The sequence below is a fragment of the Rhineura floridana genome, chromosome 4, assembly GCF_030035675.1.
Source record: "Rhineura floridana isolate rRhiFlo1 chromosome 4, rRhiFlo1.hap2, whole genome shotgun sequence".
NCBI classification, from domain to species: domain Eukaryota; kingdom Metazoa; phylum Chordata; class Lepidosauria; order Squamata; family Rhineuridae; genus Rhineura; species Rhineura floridana.
Genome location: NC_084483.1, coordinates 196,080,581 through 196,106,789, shown reverse-complemented (window position 1 = coordinate 196,106,789; position 26,209 = coordinate 196,080,581). Strand labels below are relative to the sequence as shown.

Below are 26,209 nucleotides of genomic sequence, written 5' to 3'. Positions count from 1 at the left end.
AACTGGCCATTAACTCCAACAATCCAGGTGTCAGCAAGAGCTGGGTGGTTTATTGAACTTAATGCTGATCTAGAAGCGTCATTAAGCATCACTTCATACAAATTCCAGATAGGTAGTTGTGTTCCTCTCTTGCACCAAAAACATCAAGGAATCTTGTGGCATCTGGTTTATTGTTTTTAACTCCGTACAAAGTTGTTCCTTATATTGGGTTGTATTCAATGTAATGCTAAGTTCTGTCAGTGTTAAGTATTCTCTTTGCACAATGGAATGTTTCCCCCCCATTTTCCTCCCTCCCCCCCCAAAAAAATCTGTTTTGGGTTTCCCCCCTATCCTCCAAAGCAGATTTGGGGATGGTGCAGGGGAAGCGGGGGGGGGAGGAGGGGGGATTCCCCTTGCTCCAGAATTAATTCTTGCACTAGCAGAAAAATTTAGTTGAATCCCACTAGGGATGGGATCCGTTGGCTGGTGCTGATTCAAAAGCATTCAGTTGACCTAACAGGCTGGCATTGATTCAAATTTGTTCTGTGCCCACTAACCGCTGCTTTTACCAATCTGTCTTTTTTCGCTCAGAAAAAAGATCAATATCAATATTTCAAAAGGAACTATTGATATTTTTTTAAAAAAATATCATTATTTTGAAGGAAACACTGTAATAACTCAGTTAACTAATCCTACAGGAATGAAGCACCTTTAAACAAAGGCTTTTTAAAAGGTGAAGCTGACAAACTTTGCTTTGCTATGGATAAACTTTCAAGCCTATGCCTTTGCTTTAAGATGAAATTGACAAGCCTGTAAGTTTGCTTTGCATTAAAGAGATCTCTTGCTTTATCCCAGGGCTGTGAAGGAAAGGATCTAATAGAATTCAAATGAGAAGAAGGAGGGGAATGGGAGGGTGGGTCGAGAACTGGGAAGTCTTGGCCCATGAATGTCCCAAATGGAGGGCGGCTATTATCAAAGGTGCTGTGGACTTCAAAGAAGCACAAATACAGGGCAAATGGGACAAACAAGCTAAGAGGAAGGCACATCAAACAAACCCTCATCACGACCATCTTCTATCTGGAAACCTATGTCCTCACTGCGGGAGGCTGTGTGGATCCAGAATTGGCCTCCACAGTCACTTACGGACCCAATGTTAAAGACCTTATCTTGGAAGACAATCTTACTCGGCCACGAGTGATCACCAATGATAAAATGAATTCCTACCTCTGGTACCAAAATTTTTGTTAAAAAAGTAATGTCCAGGAACACAACTACTTTGTTAACTAAGGTATTACTGTATTGATATTTTAAAAGGAAACACCGATAAATTATCATTCTTACAATAGATGTTTTAGAGGCAGATTTATTTTAAAAGTCTGTTTTCAAAGATATCCGCGGAAATTTGCTACATTAAAATCCAATCCTCAGCTATGGAGAATAAGCAAATTAATAGAAAATTCAGTACCATATCTGAATTGGGTGGAATTCTAGTACAGCCCTAAATCAAGTTGGACAGTGAAAAAGGCGGGTAAGAGAAAAATAAACTCATTTGAAATGTGGTGTTGGAGGAGAGCTTTGCGGATACATGGACACCGAAAAAGACAAATAACTGGGTGTTAGAACAAATTAAACCAGAACTGTCACTAGAAGCTAAAATGATGAAACTGAGGTTATCCTACTTTGGACACATCACGAGAAGACATGATTCACTAGAAAAGACAATAATGCTGGGGAAAACAGAAGGGAGTAGAAAAAGAGGAAGGCCAAACAAGAGATGGATCGATTCCATAAAGGAAGCCACAGACCTGAACTTACAAGATCTGAACAGGGTGGTTCATGACAGATGCTCTTGGAGGTCACTGATTCATAGGGTCGCCGTAAGTCGTAATCAACTTGAAGGCACATAACAACAAGAACAAAATGTTTGACAGTGTGGCATAGTGGGTATACAGCTGGATCTGGAGAAGGCAGATCTGGGTTCAGCTATAAACCTTACTGATTAACCCTGGCCCATATGCTATCAACTGAATATACCCCACACAGGATTGTTGTGTGGATAAGAGGTGTTGTGAAAGGGGTATCAGGAATATCAACCCGAGTACTTTGAAGTAAGGTGGAATATAAATGTAAAAAGATAATCAGATTTTTGTATGCACTGAAGCTTGGCTTCATTTTTTGCAGTTTCAAGCAGACCTCAGCATTTGGAAATACCTGAGTGACTTTGATTAAAGGATTGGTGCCCTGTGTTGTCATCATACAACAAGTGATTTAGGAGGAATTTGAAGGAAGACGCAGCACTTTGTAGGTGTCTTTGGAAGGAGGAACAAGCCTTGTGGGAAACAAGGAAGAAAGGCCTGAACCATATGAAGGAGCAAGAAGTACTTTGGAGTGGCTGGGAGTGTTTGAACTTGCAGGATTGAAGATAGCGGGCAGCGATGGGTTAACTCAAGACAAGAGACAAGTGCTGAAAAACAGGGTGGGGCAAGCCTATGGAAGGCTTTGGAGATAAGGTCAAGGGGTTCATACTGAATACAGAAAGGGGAGGTGATCTGGGGAGGGATGAAACAGTCTGACTAATATTTCACCAGATGAGAATGTGTACTTTGGATGGAGAAAAGCCATAACTATGGAACCAGTTTCCATGTTGTCCATAGACAGCAGCAGCACATTATCATTCTTAGGGTGCCTCTGCTATGCCAGAGAGCCTCCTGAGCTAGCTGATAGAGCTTCCATGGCCACAGGATATTAATGCTGCTTTTTGTTGGGAAGGAAGGTACAAAAATGAAGAAAAGGATAAACTGCATGCATCCTATATTCAACGAACAACAGTGACCACTGCATATATCACAGATGTTAATAGCAATTCAGCATGGAGGTCTTTTGTGGTCTTGAGAAATACTGCCAGCTAGATTCATGAGCACACTCTGGCTCCTTGGTGCTGTTCCAGCTAAGCAAAGCAACTCTAAGCCCTGATTATTTAATAAAAAGCTGTTTATAGCTGCTTAACAGCACTGGAACAAAAGACAGTGCCCAAAACATTCTGTAAAATCTACTCTTTTGGTGTGTTGTTTTCTGAGCCTAGAATTGCTTCCCACAGACCCTGCTATCATTTTGCCTTCTTCTTGTGCTCAAATAAAAATTTAAAGGCTTCCTTTTTAGCAATACTAAGGCACTACATTTGCATCAGGTAATATCCTAAGCTTAAAAATAAAAAAACTTTCAGAGAAGCTGAAAGGAAGGAAGGAATGAAGGAAGGAAGGAAGGAAGGAAGGAAGGAAGGAAGGAAGGAAGGAAGGAAGATGCACTATGGTAAAAGATGTACACTACGAACAACTTCAGCTTGGAAAATTGAGATCCATGGATCTCAAACGTTTTAAAAGTTCATGTGCTAGAAATGCATGGATTTCAAAGAGACTGGACCAATTTACACATGCATTTCTGAGACAGCATGTTTTTCAAAGAGTGACTGCACCTCAGCAGTTTCACATGAGGATGACATTTATCTGATGCTCCTATCACGTGAAAACTTTCTCTTGAAATTCCTCCATACGTGAGACTAAATGGGCTGTGAGGCTAGAATATCTAAATAACTGCCTCTAAGGTTAAGTGCTGCTGATGGTCCTCCACCATAGAGCCAACCCCCTCTCCAGAACTATTGCACCCCCCATTACTCATCCTGCAGACTTTCACTGCCATTTGCCCCCTCCCCCCAGCAACCTCTTCTGGGCAGGTGAGCTTACACAGCAGAGGCATTTGAATGAGCTGGGAGCCAAGGGCCCCCCCAGTTGCAGCTGATTACAGCACCACTGCCAGATAAGCCTGCCTGCCCAGGGGAAAGGGAGGCTGGCAGTTGCAGTGCTGCCGAAGCTAGCATCCACACTGCCAGGAGACTCACATGGTGGTGGGAGTCGGAGGCAACACCAGGGGAAATGTGTGCAGTGACCCAGGCAAGGGCATCAGCCTCAGCAGGCCCTGTGAGGATGTGTTACCCCTGGCAGTTGCCCAAGTATGCTGGGTTCTAATGCTGGCCTGACTGCCTCCTCCAGTATAAGCCTACCCATATGGGTAGGCCTCCAGCTAAAGACCTGCTCTGTGTCTCAGTGCCTCCATCTCATCTCTGATGGCAGACACAAAGGTTAGGCCTTCATGGCTGTGGCATCTAAGACTGCAGAACTCTCTGTCTTGGAAGGTTTGTTTGGCTTCTGGTTGCTCACCTTCAGATGCCAGAGTGTATTTGGCCTCGCTGGTAACGAATGAAGGCTCACACTCCTTATTTGTTTTTGCTAGTTATCTGATAAATGTTAGTTATTTTGGTTTGATGTTCTGTTGAGCTGCTGTCTTCGTTTTTTCTTTTTTGGCAGTTATTTATTTATTTATTTTTACTGATTTCCCCCTCATTTTTTAAACATTATATTCTTTTTTTTTCTTTTTCAAGACTTTTAGCTGCCTTAATAGTTCCACAAAGACAGAAAGGCAGGATAAGGTGTTTTTAAAAAAATAAATTAAAAAACAAATTGTTCGATAGAAACTTTCATATGAGGAGCAAATGTTCTCAGAAATGTACATATTAATTGGCCCCAAACTAATATTAAAGTCATGTGTTCTGGGAAAATATGGCTTGTGAACAGACTGGAAGAAACTGTGGAAACACAGCTGAAGAAAAGCATGTTAATTTAGGGCAGGGGTAGGCAACACAGTGCCCTCCAGCTCCCATCACCCTCAGCCAGCATGGCCAATCCTCAGGGATTTTGGGAGCTGGAGTCCAGGTACATCTGGAGGGCACCACATTGGCTAACCCAGATTTGAGGGATCTGTGTCTTTGGCTACAAAGATTCTGCATTCAAGGATTTGCGTACCAAAATTTAGACAATAGATACCCACATTCTTAACACCCTTATGACACAAAAAACTGACTCATATGCTGCCTGAGCAACTTGGGTGATACTGGCCTGTGGTTATTTGTTTTTAAAAAAATTTTGATACTGTGTTTTATAATGTTGTGACCTATCCTGGGGCCTTCTGGTGAAGGGCAGGTAATAAATTTAACAACAACAACATATTTATTTAATACATTTATATCACACCTTTCCTCCCAAAGGGAGCCCAGGACAGCAATATTACTACTGCTGCTGCTACTACTACTATGACTACTACTATAGTAGTAGTCATAGTAGTAGTGGTGGAGTGGAGCTATGCCTCCTGAATAATGTCTTTATTTCCCTGCGCTATTAAAATAATAGGAAATGTCTCCAGGCCAAACTCTGGCAGCCATAGTAAGGGAGAATCATAAACCTCAAGACTTGATAAAAAGATCTGCAATGTGATCTAACTTCAAAAGTTTAAAAATACCACCCCAAATGCAATAAAGAACTGAGGGGAAGTTTTTTTTTTTGTTTGAAATCAATACATACTAGTATTCCCAAATGCAATTTTATTTACTTAAATTACTTTATTACTTAAAGATTAATAATACTGCTTGTTGTTATCTGCAATATGTTATTTCAGCACAATATATAGAAAGGGAAGAATTAAAATTTGGTAGATTGGCGGAATCCAAAAGAGAAATGACAGCTCTGGAATTAAAAAGGCAAAATATATCAGCAACATATTACAAGCTCAGCACTCACAGTAAAATGTAAAGTATATGCAAATGAACATTTTTTAAATGTTTGCAATACAACATTCTCACTACCTTGATACATGCATTTAATTGCAAAGAAGAAATGAAACAGCTTGTAGAGTAACATGGATTATTCAGTATAGGCTTTTTGAGTGTGCACGCAACAAAGTGTAGAATCCTGTGCCTTTTTGATATGTGGACATAATACTAGTAACTATTATTTTGCATTCAATGTTTCTGTGAGTTGCAGCGAAGAAGGAAAGTGAGTGCCTCCCTGTGACATACCTTTCTTCCACGGAGACCTCCTTCAGCTGCTGATGTGGCTTGGTGCCCTCCATCTCTCGGATGCTCACTGCATAGATCTTTGTGGTGTAGTCAATTGCTTTTTCTCTTGCAACATCACTGTCATAACCTTAGGTGAACATGAAATAGGTGTTTGCAGTATTGTAGGGTAGAAATTAATGTATATATGGTTAGTTAAGCATAAAGCGTGCTTCAGTGCATCATCTCAAAAAGAGGGTATTTTGTGGCCAATGTTATGACAGTATAAAAATTGTAAATATTATGTCTGCATAGGAAGTGAGTGGTTAAAAGATTATCTTTGATTAACTTAAGTAGCAAAATTAATAATTCAACACCAGCTGATCATCCTCTTCCTGTCCTGTCCCTTGCTTACAGCCCATTTGCACATTACACAGGATGAGTTGGGAGATTTCTGGACTACACCATTTTAGATGACAGGTGTGGGCCAACATGGTTTTGAATGCTGCACCAAGTAGAAAAAAATACCCTCTCCCTATTATGTAGTAAACTAGCACAAGACGCAGAAAGGTGAAGTGTATCCCTCACCCTGATATGCTTGTTTACTACACACTGAGCGTTTTTGGACATGGAGAAGCATTCAAAGATATGATCCCCCCCTTCCTCACCTAGGAAGGCTGTTTAAATGTTACTACTGTGTTCTTTCTAATATATGGAATGGCTCTTTAAGTGAATAAAAACACCATGATATTTGGTCTTCTCTGCTCCTGTATAGATGCATTTCATGACGTTCGGAACAAATAACCCTTTACCTCCATCCTCTTCTGCATCGGTATCTGACTCCTCGCTGTCAACTAGCTTGCTTTCTTGGGTGCCCACAAATTCTCGAGTCCAGATCATCAGAGCAGTGTCAGCTCCACCCACAGTCAGCAGCACAGAATCATTATGTAACCACCGGACATTGGTGACATGGGCACTGTGTCCCACATATTTCTTGAACTTGGCATGCTGACCCTGCATCGCAAGAAATAAACACAATTCCTTTTCTTCTTTCTCATGATTCCTCCGTTTGCCAGCATGCTTTTGAAAAATGTTTTAAAATCTGAGGAATATTGTACATTACCTTTACCGGATATTTGAAGAGCTTTACAAACCCAAAATCATCCCCTGTAGCTAAGAGTGTGCTATCTTTGGTAAGAGAAGCTGCATTGATAACAGTGACATCACTGTGCATTGGCCAAATTCCTTCACAGGTAGGACCAAGGACGCATGTCCACGTGTCCCATTCAATCTTCTCAATCTGGAAAGAAAAAGAATTGAAACCAAAAATGTTTTCTTCAAACATCGCTATCAATCACACACACTTTTACAGAGTGGGAGCATTGTTTCCTCCAGCTACTCATTTTATTCGAAAGATGCAGCCCAGTTAAAAACTCCTCAAAGAACAGTGATTGGAGCAGGCTTGCCAAAAATATAAAAATAACAAGAGATTTAATATAGTATAGATTGGTCTACTTCTTATAACCTGAAAATGTTTTACTGTTTGATTTTTTTATCATTAATTTTTATTCAAATTTTCAAAGACAAGAAACAAAGCAAAACAAAAACAATTAAACAATAAAATAAAATGTTAACTTCCGATTTGTCGCAGATCAGTTATAGGTCTACAATATATAACAATCCTATCTCTAAAATTATATTATAAAATCACTTTCCTCCAGTAGTTATCTTAATTAATCATCAAATCTCATAAACATTATTTTATTCTTTCCACAAAAAGTCAAAGAGAGGTTTCAATTCCTTGAGAGATATATCTTTCAATTTTTCTCCAAATAAACAAATCGCTTAATCCATCTAATTCAAATCTGTTAGGCCCAATAATTTCAATAGCCATTCTTCCATTATCTATATTAATTCCATCTTCCATCTTCAATAATCCTGTTAAGTCCAGTAATTTCAGTAGCCATTCTTCCGTTATCAGTATCCCATAATAATCTTGTTGTCATAGCCATAGTCCAAGCAAACATATCAATTAATCCATCTCGTCAAATCTGCCAAGTCCAATAATTTCCACAACCATTCTTCCATTATCAATATTAATTCCATCTTCCATCTTCAATAGTCCTGTTAAATCCAGTGGTTTCAGTATCCATTCATCCATTATCAGTATCCCATGATGATCTTGCTGTCATAGCCATAGTCATATAACAAGAGTCTGATGGGAATTTCCCCCATCACAAATATGTCCTTGCCATCAATTCTGAATATGTTGTTGAAATATTGTTGTAAAGTCACATCTCTGCTCTGGGTGCATCTCTGCTCTGTCACATATTTGTAGTTAATTCCATAACTTTTTTCTATGTCAAGCCCCATCACATCATTCCAGTCAAGAATTCTGAGTATGTTGCTGAAATATTGCTGCAAAGTCATATCTCTGTTCTTCTTTTTTACAAAATGCACTGGCTCATTTCTTAAGAGTTTCTCCACTGTCACATATCTGTAGCCAACTCCATTGATTTTTTCTATGTCAAGCTCCATCATATCATTCCAGTCCAGAAAATTATCCAAGACATTGATAACTTTACCACCAAAATCTTCATTAATTTCTTCAGAGACTTTGAATTCCAAACAGTAAACTTTATTTCTAAGATCCATAAACTCCAAATCTTTTTCCAATTTCACATTTGTTCCAATCTCCAGGGCTTGTAGCTTCCCTATCCCATCAAACTCCTCTCTCACAGAATCCATTGTTTCTTTAAGCTCCTGCGTCATTTTGTTAAATTCAATTTTCATCTCCTGTCTACCCTGTCTCAGGGTTTGTTTCGTTATCTCAATCTCAGCCATTATTTTCTGAAACATAATTTCTTCCATGGTCTCAATCACTTTCCTGGTTGTCTTTCTTAAAACCACAGAAACAAAAATTATTTCAGCCACAATTGGGTTAATGTTCCAGGCTTGCTTGTATCAGAGTAGACATTACAGCCTACCTTATCTCTATGTATTCAGGAATACAAAAACAGGACTTCCCGGAAGGAGTGCTGGCTGGTGGTTGTCTCTGAGGGAGCTCTGCCTCAGAGGAAGCTTTTTTCAGGTTAAAAGCCAGCCAAGAGGAATCTTGGACTGGCTTAAATGTTCTCCAAGGTATAGGAGAACCGATCAGATTTTCCACAAGACTTCGTTGAGCTGTCGGCGGCTGGAATTGATCAGGAAATCCCTGAGATAAGAAGGCATGCCGATCGGCTGAAGACGAAGTCAGGATTTCCACGCAAGCTGTACTGGAAAAAAGCGAAGCGTTCTTTTTTTCTTCTAAAAAAAAAAACGTTCTTAACCAGCGAGCCTACTTCTGTCTAAATCTTATCATTCGGCTTAAATTACTACAATAAAAGGGATTTGTTTACGAATCAGCAACTGAGAAACCTGGGTGAGTCATACTTTTTCTCTTTTAAATATAATTAAGGAAGAAAGAAAATGTAAACAACTTATATACTTTTTTTACGACAAAAAGCTGGCCTGAATTTGGAGTTTTAAAGTTTAAAAACGGATGAGAGGTAATTATTATATTTTGGACTATTTTTCTCTTTGGACTATTTCTTTTTGGACGAATCTGCTGCTCGTATATGTTACTAATTGTTTGGTGTTGGGAACCAGAATTGTTTTGCATTCTTGGATGTAGATAAGAACTGTGCTGTGCTGGCTGGATTTCAATAACAGGCCTGGAATATTAACTCTTTTGTTGGTGGAGGAAAAAAAAAAGAAATAGACTGCCTCTAGGTTTTGGAACAGTGATTAATATCAGAAATTAAAGGCTTCTCTTGAAAATGACAACTAAAAAAGCAACTAAGGCCCAGGAGCGAAGAGGTTCTACTGATCCACAGGAAGGGGCTATACCCCCAGATATGTTTCAAAAAATAATGGAACGGATTAATGATATAAAACAGGAAATGAAAACTGAATTGACAGATATAAAAGACTATATTAAAACACAAGTGGATGAGATTAAAGGGACAATTGGGCAAATAAAGGAGGATGCAAAAAACACTAAAGAAAAGGTACAAATCTTGGAGAATAGAACAGATATATTAAATCTGGAATTAGAAAAAAACTTGGACTATATGGCTGTGACTGAAATGAGAAATAAAGAACATTGTTTGAGATTTCGTGCAATTCCTGAGGAAACAGGTGAAGACATCAGAGATAAAATTGTTAATGCTCTAGTAAAATTTCTGGATTTGAATGAAGATCGGATGGAATTTGAAATAGACAAAGTGTATAGAATTAATTCCAGATATGCAACAATGAATAAAATTCCAAGAGATGTGCTTGTTCATTTTATAAAGAAGACGACCAGAGATATGGTATTACAGCAACACTTTAAAAATACCTTTAAAATTGATGGTAAGGAAATACTGGTGATGAAAGAAATTCCTATTAGACTTTTACGTAAGAGAAAAGAATATGCTTTCCTTACAGAGAAACTTAAGCAACGCAAAATTCAATTTAGATGGGATGTTCCAGAAGGAGTGATCTTTACATTCAGACAACAGAAATATAGATTGAATACTCTTCAAAAAGCAAGGGATTTCTTGAGAAAAGCTTCAAAAGATATGGATGAAGATAAACTCAAAGATATGGATATAATTCCTGGGGAACAAAGTCAACAAAGATATGCAGAGGAAGGGAAGAAAGATGATGGATTAAAAGGAGCATCAGGCACATTTTAAAATACACGCTTAAAGATGGATTACAAATATCTAACTTGGAATATAAATGGAGCCAATACGGCGCAGAAGAGAAAGAAAGTGTTTCATTATTTGAAAAAATTAAAATTGGATATAATTTGTTTACAAGAAACTCATATTAAGAAGAAAGATTCCAAATATTTGATTTGTAAAAATTTGGGTGAAGAATTTATTTCGGCTGGACCAAAAAAAAAAAATGGAGTTGTTCTCTACATTAACCCACAATTGCTTCCTAAATTGGTATTACTGGATGATAGTGGTAGATTTGTGGGGGTTGAAATTACTCTACAGGGTACAAACATTTTGATAGTGGGTATCTATGCCCCCAATGAAGATAAAACAAGGTTTTACACAGGACTTATGGAAAAATTGTCAGAGTTTTCATATGACCATTGGTGCGTTATGGGTGATTGGAATGGGGTAATCTCACCAAAAATTGATAGGCTTTCTGAAAAAAATATCAAAGAGACACAGGGTAAATTACCGAAGATTTGCTTTGAACTGATGGAACATTTAGAATTGGTGGATACCTGGAGATATATAAATGATAATGCAAAGGAATTTACTTATTTTTCAGAAAGACACAAAACATTCTCGAGGATTGATATGATTTGGATGTCTAAAATTTTAGCGAAGGACACTTTTAAAATGGATATATTACCAAAAACTTTTTTGGATCATAACCCTGTGATATTAACTTTAAAAAAGAAAAATCTTGGATTTAGATGGAGACTAAATGAATCTTTATTACAGAATGACAAAGTAGTACAAGAATGTAAGAAGAAATTAAAAGAGTTTTTTGAACATAATTTACATAAAGGAACAAGTGAAAATATCGTTTGGGATACAAGTAAGGCATTTATGAGGGGATATCTTATTAAATGTAACTCTGAATTAAAAAAAAAGAAACAACAGAAAATGCAATTAATTTTGGAAGAAATAAAACAAAAAGAGGAAGAATTGAAAAAGAATCCAACTAAAGTTTCTATTGTAAATCAAATCAAAATGTTACAGAAGCAAGTATCAATGCTGACAGTTAGAGAAATTGAAAGAAAACTAAATTTTGCTAAACAAAGGACTTTTGAATTTGCAAATAAACCTGGGAAATGGTTAGCATATAAATTAAGAAAAGAACATCAAAAAAATATCATTTTAAAGATACAAGAAGGAGATGAGACGTTGACAGATAATGTAAAAATTAAAAAGATTTTTCATCAATATTATTCAACATTGTACAAATGTCAGGAAATTCCATCTGAAAAAACAGAAGAGTATATATCTAAACAGAATTTGCCTAAAATTACAGACTTTCAGAGACAAGCTATTAATGGTCCTATTACGTCAAGAGAGATATCTGAAGCTATAAATAAAATTAAATTAGGAAAGGCACCAGGACCAGATGGGTTATCTGCAATGTATTATAAATGTTTGGAGGAAGAACTCTTACTACCTTTACAGTCTACAATGAATTTTATTCTGCAAGAGGGAAAGATACCGGATAGTTGGAAAAATGCTAATATAACATTAATACCTAAAGAGGAGCAAGATTTAACTAAAACAAAAAATTATCGACCAATATCTCTATTGAATAATGACTATAAAATTTTTACAATGATCTTGGCAGAAAGATTGAAAATAATATTGCAACAATTTATTCAGGAAGATCAATCAGGGTTTTTACCTAAAAGACAATTACGTGACAACGTCAGGAATGTCTTGAATGTCTTGGAATATTTAGAACAACGAAATGATAAACAAGCAGCTTCGATTTTTTTAGATGCTGAAAAAGCATTTGATAATTTGAATTGGAAATGTATGTTTCAGGTTTTGGAGCAAATGGATTTTGGAGACAATTTTATAAAATGGATTAGATCGATTTATACATCTCAGAAGGCTCAGATAATTGTTAACGGAGATTTAACGGATTCATGTGAAATACAAAAGGGTACAAGACAGGGATGTCCTTTATCTCCCCTTTTATTTATTCTGGTCTTAGAAGTGCTGCTTAGAGATATAAGGCAAGATAAAAGAATTTCGGGATTAAAGATAAAAAAAGAAGAATATAAATTGAGAGCATTTGCTGATGATTTGATAATTGTACTAGAAAATCCTTTGGAAGGAATTAATGTATTGATGGACAAATTAAAAGAATTTGGACCGTTAGCAGGATTTAAGATCAACAATCAAAAAACAAAGATGTTGGTGAAAAATTTAATTTTAAGGGAACAGAAAGAGTTAATGGACAAGACAGATTTTACAATAGAGAAAAAGTTGAAATATTTAGGTATCATTATGACAAATAAAAATTCAAAGTTGTTTCATAATAATTATGAAAAATTATGGACAGAGATTAAGAAAGACTTGCTAACATGGGATAAACTACAATTGTCATTAATGGGTAGAATATCTGTGATAAAAATGAATGTATTACCGAGAATGATGTTTTTGTTTCAAACAATACCTGTAATATCCTCTGATTTACCTTTTAAACAATGGCAAAAAGATATCTCTAAATTTGTATGGCAAGGAAAAAAACCAAGAGTTAAATTTAAACTACTGCAAGATGCCAAAGAAAGAGGAGGACTGGGATTACCAAATCTGAGACTTTATTTTGCTGCCTGCTCTCTAGTCTGGATAAAGGAATGGATCTTATTGAGGAATAAAAGACTATTGGATTTGGAGGGCCATAATTTGAAGTGGGGATGGCATGGATATCTATGGTATGACAAAGTAAAAGTAAATGTAGACTTTAACAATCATTTTATAAGACGTCCTCTGTTGAAAATATGGAATAGATATAAACCAAGGTTTTATTCGAAAATACCATTATGTGTCTCAAGTCAAGAAGCGTTTTATAGAAGAGAAATGGCTGGAAAAGAGAAATGGTTAACTTATCAAGAACTATTAGAAAATGTACATGGAGAATATACAATGAAAGAGAGAGAACAACTGACAAAGGAAGGATATAGTTTTCAATGGTTTGCCTATTTACAATTGTTAGAAAGATATAAAATGGACAAGAAAATGTATGGGTTTGAAATAAGTAAATCTGATTTTGAAATAGGATTGTGTACAAATGATGAAAATATAATTGCGAAAATGTATAAACTCTTATTGAAAATGGATATGGAGGAAGAACAAGTAAAAGAGTGTATGGTAAAGTGGGCAAAAAATTTTGGTCATAACATACAAATGGATCAATGGGAAAATATGTGGAAAAAAGGTTTGAAATTTACACTATGCTATAATCTTAAAGAAAATTTTTATAAAATGATGTACCGTTGGTACATGACTCCAGAAAAGTTGTCAAAAATGTATAGTAATGTTTCTAATGTTTGTTGGAAATGTAAACAACAAGAAGGATCATTTTATCATATGTGGTGGTTATGTAAAAAGGCAAAATCATTTTGGGCACAGATAGGTAGGAAGATGCAAAAAATTCTAAAGATAAATATTCAGTCAAAACCAGAATTTTTTTTATTGGGTTTTATGGATAAACAAATAGAAAAGAAATATGGAAGAATAATATTATATATGATTACGGCAGCAAGATTATTATATGCTCAAAAATGGAAAATGGAATCAACACCAACAATGGAAGAATGGCTATTGAAATTAATGGACTTAGTAGAAATGGATAAATTGACATGTTTACTTAGAGAAAAATCGACAGATACATTTCTTAAGGAATGGAAGCCTCTCTTAGACTTTTTGTTGAAAGATCAAAGTAAAATGATGATACTGGGATTTGACGATTAATTAAGACAGCCTATGGAGAAAAGGGATTCTGTATGTATACATTAAGGGACAGGTTTGATGTATATTATATACTTATAGCTGATCTGCGACAAATCGGAAGTCAACTATTTTATTTTCATTTTTTGTTGATGTATTGTTATGTTTTTTTGACTTTGTTTTGTTTGTTTTTGGAAAAATTTGAATAAAAATTATTAAAAAAAAAAAAAAGGAATACAAAAACAAACTTAGTTCCCAACATCAAAACAATTAGTGGCGTCGTGAACAAGCAGATTCGTCAAAATGAAATAGACCAAAAAAAAAGTTTTTGTTTCCCCCTCCTCGAAATAGAAATCCCTCTTCCGTTGGTATCTTTAGAATGCACCTCCAGGACAGCTTTTTGCGATAAAAACAAAGATAAGCTTTTTCGATTTCTTTCCTCCTTAATTTCGTTAGTGAAAGAGAAAAGCCATAAACTCACCTAGAAGTTCTTCACAGCTGATTCATTGACAAATCTCTTTTTTGCTACACCAATTTAAACCAAGTAAAAAAAGAAAATAGAAAGGATGCTTATCTGCCTGTTGAAGTCCGTTTTTCTTTAAAGAAAAGATAAACGTGTCGCTGTAATCAGCAAGAGCTTGATGAAAGTCCGTCCGGCATTGCAATTTGAACCTTCTCTCATAAATAAATGAAATCCAGTCCTCCCCACAAAAACAGGCTTTGTGGTTGATCTCTACGTTTCTCCCTGACCGGGAGAAAATCTTTACCAGTCAAAAAGAGCGTTGTGACTGATTTTAAAGCTGAAAAAGCTTCTTCTGAGACAAGAGCTTGTCTCAGAGGCAGCACAGGCAAAGCAACCCTTCCCGGAAGTCAAATCACAGTGTGCTCTTCCATGCAACTCTGTTTTTAAACTTGAACTACTAGACTTACATTTGGATTGCTTTTCTTTTTAATAAGAATGTTTTGCAAGAAACCCAAAGATTCTTTATTTGAAAGCAGAACCAAAAGTTTAAAATGTACTTTTTGTGGTGGTGGTGATGCAAATCAGAGATATAGGATGGTTCCAGACTATTTTGAGTGGAATTCAAATTCAGGTTGCACAATTAAAGTTGATTGGGAGCTCTTGCACAGCAAACCCCCCAATTTGGACTTTTTGCAATAAGGAAACTGATATGAAAATGCACTGAAAAGTGTGGGATAATTATAGCTAGATGCAATGTTGTATGACCTCCCCACAAACAAATAAAATGAATACTCAATAACCAGCCGATATCTAATCTTCCCACCAACTTTGTGCAAACAAGTCAAATTGAATGCTCATTTAACAGGTTGCCTGGAAGTGTAATCCTATGCACAACTTCTCAGAAAGAAGCCCTACTGTATGCAGTCAGACTTACTCCCGAGTAAATGTGCTGAAGAATCAGCAAAATAATTTGGAGAAACACAATTGTGGGAGGGGACATTTCACAAAAAAAAAAATCTCATTGCATTACTGGATCAATCTCACTTGTTTTGGTTGAACTGCTGCTTCTCCCCAGACCTAATTTAAATAGGCATTTTTTCAAAAAAATTCTAAAGTATCTTCTTTCAACAGACACATTTCAAAATTTATTTTCCCCCCTAAAATAACATTTTGGTAATGTTTTTTGACATGAGAACTGCACTGCAAAATTTGGAGAAGGATGAAATCTGGAGAATAGCTGCATTCCATTTCCTACTTCGGTCCAGGTGCTGCAGATCAGGACAGTTCACATCACAATTTCGAACAAAGAAATTAATCAAGCCTTCCTGAATGTGAACTCCCCTCCTGTGACAAACACAGAATATTCATTGAAAATAAAAAAGAAGAAATGTGGGTAGTTATTTTTTTACAATTTTCAAACACAAAAGCAGAAAAGCAAGACAGAAGAGAACAATGAGAAGTAAGAGGAGAGTGCTCCAGAAGAAAGTGAAAGCGTGACAGCTCATTTCAAGCAGTGCCACTTCCCACCCTCGTTATACATTGTCCTAAATTTGCAACTTTCACCTGCTACATGCATGATATTTTTTTTAAAAAAGAAGCCCTTTCCCCTCTCCTTAACCCACCTTTTCAAACATCTGAGTTACTTATGTACATTTGACTGCTGTGTGGGGTAGAACATGGAGTCTATTGAGGTATTGTCAGTGTGCTGTCCTCCCCTCCAATGCAGGGCTGGTGCCAGGGAGTTACTAATGAAGCCTTTCCCCACCTGGTGCTCTTCAGATGTTTCAGACACAACTCTCATCAGCCCCAGCAAGCGCTGGCTGAAGCTGATGGGAGCTGTAGTCCAAAAGAACTGGAGGGGACCAGGTTGGAGGAGACTGCTCTAGTATATGACAAGCCAGGGGACCAGGCTGACATAAAATAGCTTTGGCAAAGGCACATGGGGAAGTCTGTACAGTAGCCTGTACCTTATTCTACTAGAGAGAAAGGAAATAACAATAACAACAACAACAATAGTTCAGTTAGTGACATATTCAACCATTTATTTATTTCCTACCTCAGTGTGTCTTATTATATGCCTCTTTCCTCTTGGAGCTTCAAAAAAGAATTGTTCTTTAGCACCAGAATTGACTTGCAATAGCTTCCCTTGATCATAAAGAAAAGGTTATTATGACAAGGCTGAACAGTTTCCCTTACTATTACATTAAAGAGATGTTATGACAAAGAAGGGTAAATTCCCCTTTCAGTTAGTTTTGACACAGAACAAAAAGCTTGAGTACTTACAAAGATAACTGCAGTCTTCACCAAGGGGGTGGTGGTGGTGGGTGGAATGACCTCTGGCTTCCACTAAGTATGAGGACAGACACATAATTTTGGAGCAGTGGAGGTGCCCAGAAAGCACTCTCACAGCACTCCGTTTAAATGTTCCATTCTGCTTTAGAGTAAAACTGAGGGACGGGGAGGGGAGGAACTGCTCTACAAGTTTGTATTAGAAGTCACACATGCATAGTGCTGATTGGCTGCCCTGCTGTGAAGTCACAAAAAAACCCACTCACATTCTGACAGCAGTTTTGCATAAACTTTTCCATTGACATCACTGGCTGAAATGTGCCCAGTATATATAACATATATCCACCAGAGCAAAGAAAATAAATTTTCTACATCCAGTTTTTATATCCAAGAGTAAGAGCTCATTGATTTGCTATGTTTAGGTTTTTTAAAATGTTATAATAGGCCTTGGTTTCAAAACTCTTTTGGCTTATGCTGAATTATACTGGGTGGTATTCAATGCTAGTCTTACTCAGAGTTTTAACCCACTGAAGTTAACAGACATGACTGACTTAAGCTCATTAATTTCACTGGGTCTGTTCTGAATAGGACATACTTGAATATGGCCCTTTGCAGAGGATTTGGACCATTAAGGGTTTATTCCTCGAGTGTTTGTATATATGATAATAATTTTATTGTAATAAAGAATTTAGGGTAAGGGCTGTGGCTCAGTGACAGAGCATCTGCCTTGCATCGAGAAGGTCTCAGTGTGATGAATCCCTGGCATCTTTAGGTGGGGCTTGGAGAGACTCTTGCCTGGAGAACTGCCACTAGTCAGTGTCAGCAATACTGAGCTAGATGGACCAGTGATCTGCTATAGTATAAGGCAGCTTCCTATATTCCCAGACTGCGGAATTTATTTAGTTTTTACACATTGTGTCACTTAACTGTTTTTGGTTACAAAGTTAATTGTTTTTTAAGGGTCCTTTGCACCTTGGTTGCCTGAATATTTATGCTTCATCACTGGACAAATGAGATTCATGGGTTTTGTAGCATTCCAAAAAACGTACAAAGTCCTTAACTGAAGACCAGATGGGGATATATATCCAAGGCTTCTTTTTTTACCTCTTGAATCCCAATCAATGTGCGTGATATAGCTGGATGCCCCTTTGCAGATGCCAACTCTTTTGCTGGTAAGCACATTGTAAATATCCACAAAATTATCATGGGAAGCCACTGCCAGGTATTTTCCTGAATCTGCAGAAGGAAGATATTCAAGTAAGTACAGATAAATACAACATGGCATTCGCTATGGTTTTCTTTTTCTTTCTATTGTAGAAGCATGGAGTAAAACTTCTACAGAGTCACTGAGTTATAAAATAATGGAAAAGGAGCAAGCAAAGGAAAGATCATATTAAGAGTAGTATAGTGTGGAGCTGATTCACTAGAAAAGACAATAATGCTGGGAAAAACCTAAGGGAGTAGAAAAAGAGGAAGACCAAACAAGAGATGGATTGATTCCATAAAGGAAGCTACAGACCTGAACTTACAAGATCTGAACAGGGTGGTTTATAACAGATGCTACTGGAAGTTGCTGATTCATAGGGTCACCATAAGTCAAAATCAACTTGAAGGCACATAACAACAATAGTGTGGAGTGGGGCCAACATGTGCACCCCCTCACCAATTGCCCTGGAGGCTCTCACTTACAAGATGCACCTGCTGTTGACAGTGGCCATCGTGTTTCCTTGCAACATTGCATGTGTGTGTGTGTGCATGTGTATTGTCAGGAAAAATAACAGTTGTGAGGAACTGGGAGGTCATCTGTCACTACAAACATCTGGGAATCATCTGGGAGTGTCGGAGTTTGCAGGGGAAGAATTAGTTATTGGAGATGCCTCTGAAAAAAGATGTGGATTGTGGTTCATCTCCTGGAGTAACAAGTGGGACTTGCAACAAAACATTGCAGTATGGAGAGCTCCAGTTCAGGGTTCCAGCCAGCTAGCCATGTTCTTTTCCAGGATACTCCATTCTATTCCCTGCCCCCAACAGTCAGTCAGCATTCTGTGCCTACTAAGCACGGTCAGGCCTCATTTGGGCTGTTTTTTTTTAAGGGGGAGGTTCCCCCTTTTGAGTTTTCCCCTTAAAAGATTGTTGCCCTACTGCAAAACATGGGGTTCCACCAAGCCAGATGATACCTCTCTTTCAAACCTGGAGGGTGCAGTTTTGGTGACCCAAGGATCCCCTTGCAGAATGAGTGTGCTATTAGCATATGATAACAGATGGGAATTTAAGCTCGCTCAGTTTGTAAATATCATGAAAGTATAACATGTGAAGGATTCAAGAGGAACTTCACAAATGCATCAGAACAATGAAATAAAAGCTTTTCCAAATATTTACACAAATTGGATTGCCTAAGCTCAGTCTATTTCATTTTAAAGGTGTTTTTTTAAAAAAAAAATAAAAATAAAAATGGTTATTTCTTCAGCACCTCGGGAAAATCTGATGTCAGAGATCATTTCCTTTCTGTGATGGAAGGAAAGCATATCTTCCACAGTATCAGCATTCACTACCAGAAAACTTCCATCATTTAGCCCTACAGCCAAGGCTTTCCCATCAGGGGAGAAGGCACAGCATCGACCACCTGGAAAAGATGTTCACAGAGAGTTTCTGTTTAGAGCTTTGATGCCAAAGGACAGCAGCAGGCAGTGCAGGTTAAAGATTCCTCCAAATCAGTGTCTTAGAATAAATCAGCATCTTGGGGAAACAGCTGCAGCTCAGTGGAGGAGCATCTGCTTTGCATGAAGAAGATCCCAGGTTCTGTCCCCGGCATCTCTAGGTAGGGCTAGGAGAGACTCTCTATCTGGAGAGCCACTGCCAGTTAGTGTAGACAATACTGAGCTAGATGGACCAATGGTCTGACTCGGCATAAGGTAGCTTTTTACATTACTAATAACTGCATGTGTAAAAAGCTGTAAAACTGATTACTACAAGTATTAGTAGGGCTGCCTCCAGGTTTGAGAGGACCCTGGGCAAACTGTGCTCTCCTATCTTGGTGGGCTCACTTGGACTTACCTGGCATCAGCACCAAGGACATCCAGGAGCCACTATTGTAACTTCACACCATATCCCTGGATGCCTCACATAACATACCAGAGTGTTGTGGGAATTCACAATGCCTACTCATAGATCCAGCTGACTAGCATGGGGAGGGGTGGCAGCAAGGGCAGCTGTCACTATTGGTGGGCCCTGACAGGGTGCTGGGGCCTCACTAGCAGAGCTTGGAAGTAACTAGTTACAAGTAATGAATTACTTGTAATTTATTACTTTTTTGAGTAACTAGTGGGTAACTTCATTACATTTTGCTGGTAATAGAACGAGTAGTAACTTCATTACTTTTGAGGAGTAATTGTAATGTTTCCAGCATTACTTTTACGCATTACTTGGCGGGGGGGGAGCAGGGGAAGTCTTCTGTTCCTCTGATTTGTGAATAAAAATCATGTGCTTCAAATTGGGTTTCTGTGCAACTTTGTTCTTCCTTCATGCTTAGGAGGCGACAAGGGAGGAGGTGGAGAGTGACACAGGGTGGAGAAAACAATTGTTTAAAATTTGACAGTAGTGGAAGGAGAAAAGAGCTGGAGGCAATATATATATATATATACAAAAAATGTGTGTTGGGGTATCATCATTGCTGGGGGTGGGGTGAGGGGATGTGAGATTCTGTTATGCCATTCTGTTAATCTTATGGATAAAAAAAATTATTCTACTACCCTCTGTGTGTGTGTGCTTATTTTTAATGTTGTTTTAGGCTACTTAGATATGCAGCAGCCAAGGCCAGCACCTTGTAGGCAATTTTTTTAAAAGTAACTAAAATGTAATTGTAGCAATTACTTTTGGGTAAAAGTAATCAGTTACTTTCAGAGCAATTGTAATTGTAACGGTAATTACTACTTTTGGGGGGCCATGTAACTGTAACTGTAATTTATTACTTTTTAAAAGTAATCTTCCAAACTCTGCTCACTAGTTGCCCTAGGATGCCAGGTGCTGGAGCCAGACCTCAGTATGAACTACACTGTAAAACTGAGGGAAAGCACCACTGTGATATTTCACTTGATCCAATGGTAGTTATCTCAGCAAGTATTCTGCTTCATCTATATAACACATAAATAAATAAAACATCAGAAGCTGCTATAGAACTTTTGTCTACTTCTGCATTCCAGAAAGATGAATGTGTTTTCAAATCTAGCTGTCACCAAAAGTCCAACATTATTTCTTGGGACGCAACAATGTTCACAAAGCAATAAGAAAGCTTTCAAGTTATATTACAATCTTTGTCAGGCTGGATAGTTAAGTAAAACATTTTGAAAGAAAAATAACTGTTTCTGAGTGACAGCAGATTGATGGCTAGCGGTCTGGTAGTGAGGGATGGATGTATCTGTCAGTTTCGGTTCTCTCCATTTTTACTAATGTAACAATTTTTGCAAGCATTTTCTCCTAATATATTTCAATTTTCACTAGTATATATTCATTTTTATATGCACTTTCTCCTGCTATGTGCATTTTTGTAAGCACTGCTTGGTTGGATAATTGCATCACAAAATTCAAACAAGTGCAGTTAACAAAGGATGGCTGTGTTTTAGTTCTCGGCAAGTGCAAAGTTGATGAATTTGGCTTTAAGAACATAAGAACATAAGAAGAGCCTGCTGGATCAGGCCAGTGGCCCATCTAGTCCAGCATCCTGTTCTCACAGTGGCCAACCAGGTGCCTGGGGGAAGCCCGCAAGCAGGACCCGAGTGCAAGAACTCTCTCCCCTCCTGAGGCTTCCGGCAACTGGTTTTCAGAAGCATGCTGCCTCTGACTAGGGTGGCAGAGCACAGCCATCACAGCTAGTAGCCATTGATAGCCCTGTCCTCCATGAATTTGTCTAATCTTCTTTTAAAGCCATCCAAGCTGGTGGCCATTACTGCATCTTGTGGGAGCAAATTCCATAGTTTAACTATGCGCTGAGTAAAGAAGTACTTCCTTTTGTCTGTCCTGAATCTTCCACCATTCAGCTTCTTTGAATGTCCATGAGTTCTAGTATTATGAGAGAGGGAAAAGAACTTTTCTCTATCCACTTTCTCAATGCCATGCATAATTTTATACACTTCTATCATGAAGTGACCCGCCTTTTCTCTAAACTAAAAAGCCCCAAATGCTGCAACCTTTCCTCGTAAGGGAGTCGCTCCATCCCCTTGATCATTCTGGTTGCCCTCTTCTGAACCTTTTCCAACTCTATAATATCCTTTTTGAGATGAGGCGACCAGAACTGTACACAGTATTCCAAATGTGGCCGCACCATAGATTTATACAACAGCATGATGATATCGGCTGTTTTATTTTCAATACCTTTCCTAATTATTGCTAGCATGGAATTTGCCTTTTTCACAGCTGCCGCACACTGGGTCGACATTTTCATCGTGCTGTCCACTACAACCCCGAGGTCTCTCTCCTGGTCAGTCACCGCCAGTTCAGACCCCATGAGCGTATATGTGAAATTCAGATTTTTTGCTCCAATATGCATAATTTTACACTTGTTTATATTGAATTGCATTTGCCATTTTTCTGCCCATTCACTCAGTTTGGAGAGGTCTTTTTGGAGCTCTTCGCAATCCCTTTTTGTTTTAACAACCCTGAACAATTTGGTGTTGTCAGCAAACTTGGCCACTTCACTGCTCACTCCTAATTCTAGGTCATTAATGAACAAGTTGAAAAGTACAGGTCCCAATACCGATCCTTGAGGGACTCCACTTTCTACAGCCCTCCATTGGGAGAACTGTCCGTTTATTCCTACTCTCTGCTTTCTGCTTCTTAACCAATTCCTTATCCACAAGAGGACCTCTCCTCTTATTCCATGACTGCTAAGCTTCCTCAGAAGTCTTTGGTGAGGTACCTTGTCAAACACTTTTTGAAAGTCTAAGTACACACTTTAAATGTGAACTGATCAAATTTCTCCCCCATCCATACTTTTAGCTTTAAATGTTTCCTGCTTAGAGGGTGATGAATTGGTGGAATGGGTTGGAGGAGTGATGGGGAAATGTTTCCATTTTCACCTTTTCAAGATGTTACTTAATTACCACGGACAAGTCACTGGTTTTAAACCAAGCCCATTTTGATTCATATGAATTCCAGAGACTTTACCTAGGAAGTAGAGTTGTACAAAGTTTGCCCATTGTGCCAAATGTAATTCACCGGCCATATATTGCAGACAGCCAAGTTCTTTGCCGTTCCAGGCAGACAGCAAAATCCGGAGGCTTATCAGACCCCTGGTGGGTTGCTGCCATATAGAGCTATTGGGCTGCATTTGCCTTGGGGAGAGCGAAGTGGCACTCAAGTCTTGCTTGCTGGCTTTCCATAAGGCATCTGGTTGGCCACTGTGAGGACAGGAGAGTAGACTAGATGGACCTTAGGCCTGACTCAGCAGCTAGCTCTTCTTATGTGACACAGACAAGGTACTAAAAAAAGTTTCTGTGATATTAACAGCATATATAGGAGTGAATGAAGATTACCTTTTTTAAGCTTTCTCACAGCCAGCATACGATGTTGGGAAGAAAGTTCCCAGATCCTCAGAGTTTTATCATCACTCACTGTTGCACAGATAGGCAAGAGAGGATGGGCTGCCAGACCCCAGACCTCTCCTTCCATATGCCCCTGTTTAAATGGAAAAAGAGGTTTACAAAAGAAAATGAGGTACAGTTATGTGACACTTCCAAGCAAGGATTAATTTCTAAAGAGCATTTTCTATTGTGTCGCTTACTCATCACCAAGCAAAGGGGTCTCCACTATTCCTATTTGTTCTCTTTCTTTCTTACCTGTGTACTAAGGAAAATATTTTTTGGGGGGAGGGGAGGCTTCATAATTTCAAAAATTATTTCTGCCTGAGTCCTAATTTGCACCCAGCAGTCATAACAAGCAGCACAGTTGGCAAATATACTCTACCACCCCAATTGAGTCCTGGGGTGTTCCCTACATTTAAGATTATAAGTATGGGTGAATTTGTCAATTTTGGTTTCTCTGTTGCTTATGTTTTCAGTCTTACGTCCAGTTGTCCATATTTTCATATCAGTTTGCAATTTTTTTTAAAAAAATCGTAATGAAAATTCATCAGAATTTTAGTGCAACATTTTTGTAACACACATTTTTGCAAAGCAATTTTCTGTAATATAATGCATTTTCTATGTTATTTTCACTAATATATGCATGTTAATACACACTTTACCCTAGTATATATATATATATATATATTTACACATTACTTGGCTGGAGAACTGCATTGCAAAATTCAGAGGAGTGCAAATTTCAAAGGATGAGTATGTTTCAGTTTGTGTATTGTTTTAGAAAATGAGAATTAGGAAGGTGCTGCTCCATCTGTACTCAGGAAGCTAAAATACAACTGCCTATTCTGATGGGACTTTCTACTTTGTATTTTTTTTTAATTTTTCAGTTCTATAATAAACAGTATTTATCCATTTAACTTGATACATTCATATTTATTGCCTCATTTATTTTATACTGATTCCAATGCAACCAAAATGACAACCAACTTTTTCCCAAAAATCTCCACTGAATAAACCCTCCCCTCCCACAACAGCCTATATCTTGTTATTTCTTTCACTCTCATTATTTCCAAATTGTTTCTCTTCCAGCAGTCTATTGCTGTTACCATATGTTTCCCACATTTTTGCTGTTAGGAGTTGAGCAGTTGTCAACACATACAAAATCAAAACAGAAGACCTTTGTGGAACCTGGTGTTTGATTTCACTTTGTAACTTGTAAGCTTTGGAAACAAATTGATCTGAACACCAAGATCCAAAGCAAAAAAACAAAAAAAAAAAACAAAGAAAAAAAGAGAGGGATAGATGGAAATAAATTGGCAATCCAAAATAAAGATCACATAAAGGTGAGCAAATGTAGAAACGCTGGATGTCCAAATCTCTTTCATGTATCTCTTGTTGCATAAGGCAAGCTGTAGTACCTGCACAAGCAGAGTCATGGGGCCACTTTTATCAATTTCAAGAATCTCTCCATTTTTTGTTCCCACCAGTATATGCCCATGTCCTAAGGTGATGGCACGGATAGAAGGGTTGTCTTCCAACAGCAACCCTGGAGATTAGAGGGAAGGGGAAAAATACTTTCATTTGAATTTCTTGATTTTAAAACCAAAGTTAAGCCTCCACATTGCCTATAATTTACCTTGATTTAGAGACCATTTATTGTGCAAAGTTTTGTAAAAGTATCCATGAATTAACATAATATCGGGAGAACGGAGTACTACACTCTTGTAAATGATAACAAGAGAAACTGAGGGTGCTTTCAAACACATGGATAACGTGTCAGGGCCACTCTTTTTTCTCACTGTATGATGCCTTCAGCCACAGAAAAGCAAATAGGCAAGAATGCCACAGCATTATATTCTTCTCCTATCCTTCCTCCAATGAGCTCAGAGTAATGTACATGGTACCTCCCTCTTTTATGTTCACATCAGCTCTTCAGGAGTAGGTTAGACTGAGAGAGATCCCAGATCACCTAGTAAGTTTTGTGGCTGAACAGGGGTCTGAACTTGAGTCTCCCCAAGCCTGCATCACACTGGCACCACATGAGTCTACACCACACTGGCAGCACATGAATACACATTGCTGTGGTGGTGGCGGCGGAAATACACATTGTACATGGGCCTTGCTAGTGATGGAGAGCAACCTGCTGAAAGCAAGACTACGGCTAAAACATTCATATAAAGTCAGAGACAAAGATGAAGAATTAGAAAAATCTGATCTTAATACACTTTCCCCTCTTTTAGTTAAAGATCTGTAACACAAAAGTACAGTAAGTGCAATCAGTATACTTAAATAAAATCATGAAGGGCTAATTGCACTTATGGCTAGAAGTGGACACTGTGGCTGCCATGCATGTCCCCCTCTTCTCTCCCCTAGTAACATAAAATCTGTGGTGTGATGTCACTGTGTTGAGTTTTCCCAATGAAGCAGAAGGAGGGCAGAGATATTCAGAGCATGGAGACATCACGTCACATGCTTTGTATTACTAACGAGATTACTAGGCAAGATGGGAAGAACCTAGGGCTGTTGTTTTTGACAGCAGGCATGCTCA

At 38.1% G+C, this 26,209-nt stretch overlaps 1 protein-coding gene across 7 annotated transcripts in view; it reads right to left on the bottom strand.

Annotated features, from left to right (window-relative positions):
* The window catches only part of EML6 (EMAP like 6), a 227,115-nt gene that overhangs the window by 50,286 nt on the left and 150,620 nt on the right, over window positions 1-26,209 (bottom strand). For all 7 annotated transcript variants that reach the window (XM_061625728.1, XM_061625730.1, XM_061625726.1 and 4 more), the window contains 8 exons: window positions 25,080-25,207; window positions 23,614-23,755; window positions 19,557-19,709; window positions 18,191-18,322; window positions 16,854-16,942; window positions 6,984-7,160; window positions 6,673-6,874; window positions 5,885-6,011 (listed from right to left, as the gene is read on the bottom strand). In XM_061625728.1, coding sequence (XP_061481712.1) covers window positions 5,885-6,011; window positions 6,673-6,874; window positions 6,984-7,160; window positions 16,854-16,942; window positions 18,191-18,322; window positions 19,557-19,709; window positions 23,614-23,755; window positions 25,080-25,207 — 1,150 coding nt within the window. The remainder of the gene's footprint in view (window positions 1-5,884; window positions 6,012-6,672; window positions 6,875-6,983; window positions 7,161-16,853; window positions 16,943-18,190; window positions 18,323-19,556; window positions 19,710-23,613; window positions 23,756-25,079; window positions 25,208-26,209) is intronic.